Source organism: Poromitra crassiceps (assembly GCF_964638095.1).
Source record: "Poromitra crassiceps genome assembly, chromosome: 28".
Lineage (NCBI taxonomy): Eukaryota > Metazoa > Chordata > Actinopteri > Beryciformes > Melamphaidae > Poromitra > Poromitra crassiceps.
In genome coordinates, this window is record NC_139651.1 from 12,568,839 (window position 1) to 12,579,459 (window position 10,621).

The 10,621-nt window shown below is 43.1% G+C and overlaps 1 protein-coding gene across 1 annotated transcript; it reads right to left on the bottom strand.

The window, feature by feature from the left end:
* Nucleotides 1-3,868: 3,868 nt before the first annotated feature.
* On the bottom strand, nucleotides 3,869-8,818 carry mnx2b (motor neuron and pancreas homeobox 2b; the record flags this gene model as incomplete). The annotated part of the gene is made up of 3 exons (XM_083662131.1): nucleotides 3,869-4,267; nucleotides 6,450-6,610; nucleotides 8,386-8,818. 3 exons carry the CDS (start codon nucleotides 8,816-8,818, stop codon nucleotides 3,869-3,871), a joined length of 993 nt encoding a protein of 330 aa, XP_083518257.1.
* Between the last annotated feature and the right edge of the window lie 1,803 nt (nucleotides 8,819-10,621).

Below are 10,621 nucleotides of genomic sequence, written 5' to 3' on the forward strand. Positions count from 1 at the left end.
ACTCCTTTGCAACGTCCTACTGCCATGGCATGAATCAGTGGCACAGTGACTATGGTGCTGCATGATGGTGCCAGAGTCTGATGTCTGTTTCCCTTATTGGAATATCTATTGCATAATTAACTGCTTAACTCTGTACTGTACTACTGTCATGTCTGCTGTTGTTTATTCTTTCTCACCCCCTCACCCCGTGAATATTGTCTTGTTTTTCTTTTTGGTGATCTGTGTGTGATGATAATTATATGATTATAAACTCTAAATAAATACATGTCTGTTTCCCTTCTGAATCTAATGTTGAATTTGTTGTTTCTTGAGAACATTCCTCCTGTCTTTGCATCCAGTCATGGTTCATCTGAGGCTGTTCTGTGCATTTGATAATGCTCTGCTCGTGGCACTTTACCATAGGGTTTTGTGCCTCCTGAAGCTTTTGTTTAGACTATTATTTTGATGTCATCTGTTTTGAATTTCACCACAAAGGGCACATACAAAGAGCAGAGAAAAAGCAGTTTCTTCTTATTAGAATTCATCCTGGATGACCATTCCCTCTCATCATGTCCATGTCCAGCCAGGGAGTATGTCTGTCTGCTGGAGGCTTTCTGACCAACAAACCATATAGTCTACTCCAAATTCACTTGTCTCCTTTTTCAGCTGTAAATTGATTTAGTCAAGTGAAAGTCATCGATCCTGCTTCAAATACATGATTCTTCTGCACATATCGTGTTGTAGAAAGTTGCCTCTGGATCATTTTTACTCTGGGAAATCTGATTATTACACATGATCTGTGAATGAATTACTTACTGAAATGATTTAACGCGTTCGCAAATACAAATACATTTATTGGGGGGAAAATAAATATATTTAAAACCGGATGGAAATTTCTTCAGTTCCAGCAGCGTCCACTAGCACACTTCTTTCTGCCTGCTGCAACTACAGCAAACCCCCCCCCCCTCTAAAAAAACACACACATCAGTGCTTAAATGCACTTCAAATTATACAACTCTGTGTTGGTTTCTTTCACAAGACAAGCCTGTGTCTGTCCAGCCAGTTAAGAATACATTTAATCACTATATAAATATGTGTGCTGTGGTCTGGGGAGGGGACATTTAATCATGGCCCATACATGGGTGGCCAATAAAACGCCCCCACTTCAGCTACACACACACTCATCATCCTGTTTCTTCTTCTGCAAATTAAAAGTGGGCCTGTGTGACATCACCATCAGGCGTTGATTGCTTTACGTCCCCTTCATTAACTTAATTATTTGGCTATCAGTAAACCCAACCCAAGTAATTAATATCTGAAAGCTTTGGTCATAAATTTAAACGGTGAACTCGACTTTACCGTGGATGTGGTGGAGTTGCTTTAGCGATCCTCTATCAGAGACAACGAGGTGGGCCTAAAGGCAGATGTGGGAGTTGGAGGAGATTGAGACATAAAAAAGATCTACCAATGTATATAAGTGAAAATGGTCTAAACTCCCATATGCATGAGATTTCCATGTGGACCTTACACTTTTCTAATGATAATAATAATAATAATAATAATAATAATAATAATAAAAACAATAACCATAATAATAATAACCACAATAACAATAATAATAATAACAATAATAATCATAATAACAATAATAATCATAATAACAATAATAATCATAACAATAATAATCATAATAATCATAATAACGTGGCACCCACCTGGATGATGCACAGGGTCACACAAGGCACCGGGGTTACACCCCTACTCTTGCGACGATGAGTGCCAATGGGCTCTTTAGTGACCACAGGGTCAGGACCTCGGTTTAACGTCTCATCCGTAGGACGGTGCTCACTCACTGGACAGAGTCCCCCTGTCTCTGCCCTGGGGCATTGTGGATATTATCCATGAGACCAGAGGGAAGAGCAGCACCTCCTACTGGTGCTCCGACACCACAGTCTCCCCATCCAAGGAGTAACCACAGTCAGACCTGCTTTACATAGCTTCCCCCAGTAGCTAGCCAGTGATTTTAACGCAGGAGGCACAGTGCTCTTCCCTTCAATCTCATGTACACAACTCACAAGGTTGTTGCTTACATGCTTGTTTATTGGAGGAAAGAAATCTCCATCACACACCTTTTAATACAGAGATGCTCACAACACATTTTAAGTCCAAGTCAAGTCTCAAGTCTTTGAGGGGCAAGTCCAAGTCAAGTCTCAAGTCTTTAGTCACAAGTCCAAGTCAAGTCTCAAGTCTTTAGTCACAAGTCCAAGTCAAGTCTTAAGTCTTTTATGGATGACTGTTCTATCATCTGCTGCATGCCATCCAGTCTGCTTAGAACACTGGATAGCTAAAACTAAGGAATTCAAAGCATGTACTGTATTATCCTCACTCATTATCTATTAGCATACAGTATCAGCATTGATTGGATTACATATAGATTTGTCAGTATAGAATTAGATTTATAGATGTTAATGCACCAAAAAAAAAAAAAAAAAAATACTGTTCACAAGTCCCAAAACTCAAGTCCAAGTCAAGTCTCAAGTCTTTGAGGACGAGTCTCAAGTCAAGTCTCAAGTCACTGTGAGTGAGACTTAAGTGTGACTCAAGTCCAAGTCCCCATCTCTGCTTTAGTATAGCCTACCATCCTTCATGTGAAGGAAGAGCATTCTGTAACATTTTTCACCTTTTGGGACAGTTGGCTTGAGCTTGTGTGTCATCAGTTTGCCCCCTTTTCAGGCTGTTCTCCATAATAACTGTTATTATAGTGGTAATAGCTGTAGCAATAGTAGGCTACTTGGCACTGACACTATACTGCAGTGGCAACCAGGAAAAATTGTAAAAAAGAAAAGAAAAAGAAAGATACATTTTGCAAATTATTTTTTATTTCTTTTTCACTTTCTTTTTATTTCAGTTACTGTACACCACAAACAAGTTCCAGATAAATACATTTACGACTCACCTGTGTAGTAATCACCTCTTCGTCATTCAAATAAATTAGATGCATTTACACGTCAAGTAACAAGAACAAATCCATAAACGTCGTCATCGTCGAGAACGAAAACCAACATCAGAGTCCAACATCACATCAATATTCACATAAAATGCACAAAATAAATAGTGGGGTAGAGACGTTCTGCCAGGTTCTGTGTGCCCCCGCAAGAACATCCAGAACAGCTGATGATGTTACTCGGCTTGTTTTGGTTGCGATCAATCACAGCGGCTGCTGCGTCACACAGTTTGGTTCTGTCCTCGTGACGCAGAACCTTGGCTCTGTCGGGTTCCACTGGTGCAGTGGAGGCTGGCACCATACATTCTCCCGCTGTCTGCTGCAGAACGCATTGCGCTTGGCTTCTCAGTTCACATCCTTCAGTCATGTAGGCCTCTATGTCCACCAGAGCTTCAGCAGTCAGTGGACAGAGTCAAGAAGACAAGATAACCAGAAGGTTGATGGCATGTAAACAGCTAAATTGGGGGGTGGAGGGGTCGGGTGGAGCAGCACCTTTTTTTTGGCATGCTATGAAATAAAGGTACAGTACTGAGATTTTTTTTTAATTCAGAGAGAGTTCATGTATTTATGCGATGACCCTGTGAGTGTCTGTGTGTAACCCTATAGCTTAGCTCTGAGAAATGTACTGTATGGAGCAAAAACAGTGCATTTGGTAGCTATACATAACAAGCTTGTGATCCTAACAAATATAGGAACAGATTCATCACATGGAAAACATCACATGGAAAACCATCACACTAGTTCACACCAAAGGAAGATCTTTAGGTTTGGAAATTGTCACATTTGTCTGTCTTGTCTAGTCACCGCACCCGTTTCCTACAGTGTCTGACACACTCGGAGCACAGGAGAGCAAACCAGCTTTTCTTGGGTGCAAAACCTGTCAGCTCACAATCCCGCCCCTATCTTCCTGTCACTCCCTACTTGCGCCCCCTCCAGGTCGTCGTCGGAGAACGGGCTGTGGGGATTGTAACCGAGGTCTGCGGTGCGCTTTAAGAAGTCTGTGGACCGTGGCAGGGTAACAGGGAAAGCACGCTGGGCCTTCACCTCCTCTTCCTCTTCCTCCTCCTCCTCCTCCTCCTCCTCCTCTCCCTCCTCTAACTCCAGATCTCTCCCTCGGTCGTCTGGGCTCACGGGACGCCTGCTCTCATCCGATTTGTCGGCGGCCGCTTTGGCGCCGCCGCGTGGCCGCTCGCCGTCGGACTGTGCCGAGGCGTTGCTGGCCTGCTCTTTGGCCTTGCGACTGCGTTTCCATTTCATTCTCCGATTCTGGAACCAGATTTTGACCTGGAGAGAGATGAGACAGAGCAAAGAAAAAGGTGCTCAAAAGTTGGTCAGGGCTATCAATTCAGTGTGTGCGTGTGTGTGTGTGTGTGTGTGTGTGTGTGTGTGTGTGTAGATTTGAACAGACTGTGTGTGTGTGTGTGTGTGTGTGTGTGTGTGTGTGTGTGTGTGTGTGTGTGTGTGTGTGTGTGTGTGTGTGTGTGTGTGTGTGTGTGTGTGTGTGTGTGTGTAGATTTGAACAGACATTTTATGTTATTCGCAATTGCAACACAATGCAACATACAAGTCATTCTAAAATTGGCAAGTGAGTTTTGCTTTTTAATTTTTTTTTATCTATGGTGCCAGGTTACAATTTCTGCAGACTATCTCCATTGCTGGCTTGAGTAAATCCATCTCAACAACAAGAGCAGAAGCTCTGTACATACTTTTGTGCATATATCACATCATTTTGTTGATCAGTAAGATCTACTGTAGCTAGGCTCTATAAACGGCACGCATGAAGGGCTAGTAATATATGAATGAACTTGAAATGAACTTGAACTTTACTCCAAAATAATTAAGTGGAAAATAATTTTTTTGTATCTGCTCTATTCTATCTGCAATTATATGGGACGTCCAGTTATAGCAACACATCCTCCCTATGTCAAAACAATGTAGGCTATATGAAAATATGTGTCAATCCTTTAATGGTGTGCTGCTGTGAAAAGAAAAGTCTGCCTACCATCTTTACACATGCATACAAAATGTGAGAGTGGATCACTATAATCAAATTCATGGTAAATATTAGAAACTAACAGAATCTTTTGCTTGAACAGAAAATAAACATCAGTGAAACATCATCCAAAGCTAAATTCTACAACACCAAATCGACACGCAGTCGCAAGAGGAAGGGAAGCATTAGTCCCGGCTCAGTCCGTTTTTTGGGAGTCTGCTCAGTTCCTGGCAGAGTCAGAGATTGTTTATATTGCTGCCATTTCTTGGTGTTATTACTGATTTGATACGATGTAAAGTGGAGGCGTGTGTCTCGTGTTCAAAGTACCACTACAAGGACTTCTTTGATTTTTTACTATCTTTGATTTTTTTACTACTGTAAAGATCAGACAGCCTTGCCTTGAGAGCTCTCTTTGCTGAATCCATATACAAGCCCTTGTGGATTTTTTTATCCCATTTTTATCCCCCATTAGTGCTAATTTAAATGTATTTATCCTGGTTGCTGCTCCACCCTCTGTCGAGCTGGGGAGAGCCGAGAGCTCCATGCTTCCTCCAAGACATGGGCAGTAGCCAGCCGCTTCTTTTCACCTGACAGGGGAAGCTTCACCGGTAGGACATAGCACGTGGGAGGATCACGCTATTCCAACGAGTTCCCCTCCCTCCGAACAGGTGCCCTGAACGGCCAGAGGAGGCACCACTTCAGCCACAAGGATATTGCATGTTTTGGTGAGGGGTTCCTATATGAAGGAAACCCCCAGGGGGCATGGGGAGAACATGCAAACTCCACACAGAAAGGCCGGACGGGCACGCACTCCTTCAGCGCTCACAGCGTCCCAGCTGGGAATCGAACCCAGGACCTTCTAGCTGTGAGGCGACAGCGCTACCACTCCACCACTGTGCCCCCCGCCCTCGTGGAGATTTAAGCATGTCTGCAACATTTGGTTGAGTGCTTTCATTCTGCATTTTCGCAGAATTGGGGTTTCTGAATTGAACATCTCACAGCCAATTCACTGCAGAGTGATGGGCATAAGGTCTGCTACCTCTGGGAGTTATATCCACAAAGGTGCCCTTAGTCATCGGAAGCAAGTCTGAGTTAAAAATACAAACACATTATTTTGACGTCGGGTGGGTGTGTTTTTACCATGTTGCCCGGCTAGCGGAGCCGTGGTCATAAGGAGGCATTTTTGGGTGAGTCAAGGGAAAACGAGGTATCACTTTGTGGTCCGGTACTTATTACTTGCTTACCTATATAGTGGCAGTGTATTCACCAGACCCAGATGAAGAGGCTAGAGAGGACAGAACCTTTTTTCCAGCAGGCTAAATCAAGGTGTTTTGGAGCATGTGTGATGTTTTCTTGTCTATATGATTTCAGATTAATTTCACCTTGAAATTTAAAACCAGTTGACGGATGATTATTTCAACCTTGAAAAGTGAAAGAGCTGTGCCTCTGCTCCGACTGTGTGCTCCTATATACCTGTGTTTCAGTCAGCATGAGCGAGGTGGCCACTTCAAAGCGTTTGGGTCTGGACAGGTACTTGTTGAGTTTGAACTGGTTCTCCAGCTCCAGCAGCTGCTGGCTGGTGAAGGCGGTCCTGGGTCTCCGGCATTTCCCCAGCAGACCAGACTGAGGGGCTGCTGGAGGAAACAGGAGGGAGAAGGAGTGAGACAGGACCTGTATGTCTGCAGCTTCACGTCCACATGTAAGCAGATAGGTTACAGTGACAGTTATTTTACGACAGCTCAACTATAGTTGATATATAATGGATTTATCACACTTTGGAAAGCATGCGTTTCTTATTATGCATTGGTTTCTTGGAAACCAGTGTTCTTTTTTGCCTGGGTAAAAATCAGTTTTTCTACCTATTCGGTATGTTGGCCCATTTAAGAAAATAGAAAATCCCCCAGCCTTATGGCAGATTAGACTCAAAGGGTTTGGTCTGGGACTGTCAGTTGTCTTATTTATATAATACCAAGGACAGAGGAAGTTCAATATAATTTTGTGGGAGGTACACGCACACATATGCCCGCACTCTCTGGCCATCATTAACTATAATAGCTTTACTCCGGTTTATTGTTGACGGGGGGGACAAGGCAGAAGCGGGCGCGGGGGCCATAAAAACACGGGCATGCCATTAACTTAATGAAAATTCAATGAAGGCTTTTGGGATTTTATTGATGAACTATACAGAACGTTTTAGGTGTTTGTTTATAGTTTGTTCGTCACACAAAGACAATTTTCATCAGGTTGGCATTTATAGAGAAATAAATAGGGCAAAATTAAAACATGACATACAGATAAGCAGTAAACCGAAGGCCAGGGTAGCTATACAGGACAAAGACAAAGTATGCCTCTACATAAAATGGTAAAATATCGCCTGTGTGGCCTTCTCGTTGAATAAAATATTAGCCTCGAGTAAGCACTAAGCAGGGCAACTTGGAAAGCCTGCTTCCAAAAATAGGATATAAATTATAATTATATAGCCTAAGCTGTTCAATTATGTCAGTTAGGCTATATATAGGCCTATTGTCATCGAACACTTCGGCTGATTGAAGTATAAAGGTGGTGGAACTTTTTTTCAGCATTGTTGGCAGGCCAATTAATGGACTCCCATCTAGTGATGAGAAAAAAATTCAAAATATAGAAATAAAATAAGGCAATCTGTTGTCTGTAATTCTGAATAAAAGGCTCAAATTGGCTATACAAATATTTTAATGAATTCGATTAACTTAGACAAATGATGATCAGATGATAATAACAATAATAGCATGGAAGTAATAATAGACTAATAACAACAATAACAACAATAATAATAATAGCCTAATAAAGAATGGCCAGAATCGCCTTTGCATAGGCTAAAATGCAATTTTATTGTTATTGTTATTATTATTATTATTATTGTTTTAGTGTTTCAGGCAAAAATTAACTTGATTTAATTTGTGTGTGTGTGTGTGTGTGTGTGTGTGTGTGTGTGTGTGTGTGTGTGTGTGTGTGTGTGTGTGTGTGTGTGTGTGTGTGTGTGTGTGTGTGTGTGTGTGTGCGTGCGTGCGAGTGCATGTGTGTTCAATGATTTTACAACATCTGGGCGGTAGAGTTCTTAAGGAAATGGTCTGATTAGGCTAAACAATGCTCTGTCTTCCTGTAAAAAGATAAGCTGTCGGAAGACATTATACCCATTTGGCTTGGGCCTATGGAGAAATAGACCCTAAAGTTGCATTATGGAACCATAAAGAGGCCAATTTATGGTTGTCACTTGAAAATATCAATATTAGGCTAATAATAATAATAATAATAATAATAATAATAATAATAATAATAGGCCTAAATAATAATAATAATTGTAATTAAATAGTTAGAATAATTTTGGCCCTATACTTTTATTTTATTTTATTTTAGGAAGACCGCTACTTACAGCTGTAGTCTGGAAGCCGCGGCATCATGATTCCAGCCCGGATCCAGTGCTCCAGAGGAAGGGATCCTGCCATGGCAGCCGCCTTCAGGTGCTCTGGATACGGTGATAGCTGTGTGAAACCGGTGTATGCAAAGGCTGGGTGCTGGCCGCCCAGAGCTGATAATGGGTACATGGGGGCAGGGTACATGCCTGGAATTGCCCCGTGGGGCAGTGAAGCGAGTCCTGGATGCGGGAGATTTAGAAGACCCGGTTTGGGTATTATTCCGGTCTGAAGAAGTTGTGCGGCCCGGGGAGATGGGGTGTCCCCACGCCGGCAGGACACGGGGCTTCCCGCCGGGCTGTCGCTGCTCAGACCCGGAGATAGGTCTCGGTTGCCCCGGTGGGTCTCATCAGCAAGCAGGGCGTCGATTCTGAAGTTTTTCGATTTCTCCATGACGGCTTTTCTCGAGGAAATGCAGAGCAGAGACTTGCTCAAACAAAACCTTTACTGATGCGCACCTGTGCCGTTTACGTGCGTCAGCGTGCAGAGAGACAGCGGGTCCACTTCCAGTCACGGACTCATCCCTCCTTATCTTCTTATAAAAGTCCTGTCTCTGAACGTATCAGCACAACCCTTATAGGCTGGTAAAATAAGCAATCAGACTAATACATTATCAACTGACATGTTATTCAAAGAAAACACAAGCTAATTTAACAGGCTACGGGATTTGCTTGCTATAGCTATTTCCTCGAGTCCATGCTATCTATGGATAGTATGGCAGCAGGTTGCAGGACTGCGTCCCTCTTGGTGTTTAATAGCAAGTTAACAAACTACAGAGGTATGCGCTTCACTCCATCAGCCGTCCATTCTCTCCACCCCTGTCGACCTGTGCGAGATGGGATTGGCTGGAGCGGAGCTGCTCTGACGGGCCTCTAATCAGCTAATTACTCGCTCGTTTCTCCCCCCAGAAAGCATTCTGAGTGAGGTAATGTCCAACCCCTGTCCCGCCTGCAAACACCTTCAACTGCATCAACGCTCCGAGGTACATTAGAAGATTAGCCAATTGTATTTTCAGTATCTATCTTATTGCCAGCTCCCCCTGTTCTCTCCTGTTACAGATTGCAACTCCCTTGCAATAAACGAAGAATTATGCTGCTTTGATTGTCCAAAGTAATTATTACCGGTGCAAGAAGCAGGTACCTATACCAACTGTTTTTCAATGCAGGCATTAATGTTATTGGGTTTGTCTGACTGACTGACTGGATGATGATCAGAAAAAAAGATATTGCAGCCTATATTTAGATCAGTGATATTAATGTCTCACTTCATTCTCATACCTAAGGCCATACCAACGCCATTAAATTTTACGAGCAAGAATTGCACACAAACCATATAAAACTAATGATTTGGCATGGAGGGCTATAAGTTAATTAGCCTTTTGCTTAATGTGAACTCATGGCATTTTCTTATCATCATCCTTTTTTATATAAAAGGGAGCAAGTGGGCAATATCTGTTGTTTTAATTTTTGTCCCACTGATGATGTCACAATGTCTATGACATCATCGGTGATGTCATCAGTGTTGACCAAAATCATCTTATGACATCACTGATGTCATAAGGCCATGCAGCAAGGCCATGCAGCAAGGCCAGGCAGCGGGCGAGTCTAGGGTTTCGGGCCGATACCCTAGTAGTATAGTACATAAAATTGCCAAAGTGGCGTCTCTGTCTGTCTGTCTGTCTGTCTGTCTGTCTGACTGTCTGTCTGTCTGTCTGTCTGTCTGTCTGTCTGTCTGCGATTTTGGTCCCACATTGTGAGATTTGTGATGATTTTGGTCATTATGATGTCACTGATTATGTCTCTGATGAGGACTCCATGATGTGATCAGTGATGGTCACTCGAGCAATTGTGATGTCATCAGCGAGTGATGTCATCAGCGATGCGAAGTTGGGCAATTGTGTGCTGTGCATGCCAATAGAGCAGGCGGGGGCCACGCAGCAGCCGAGCTGCGGGCGAGCTGCAGGGCGGGCGAGGCCACGCAGCAGCCGAGCTGGCGAGCCCACGCAGCAGGCGAGACTAGGAATCGAGCGAGCGTAGCGCACAAGATTTCTAGTGCTTCAAAAAGACAATGAGCTGAAAGGAGTGAATCTCTGGCTACATGCCGGCCAATTGCTTGCAAGATGCAATACAAGATTATGCAAATGCAAGAGGCCTATTGTCTTTCATTGTTGTTTCACTAAACAATAAGGCATGATAA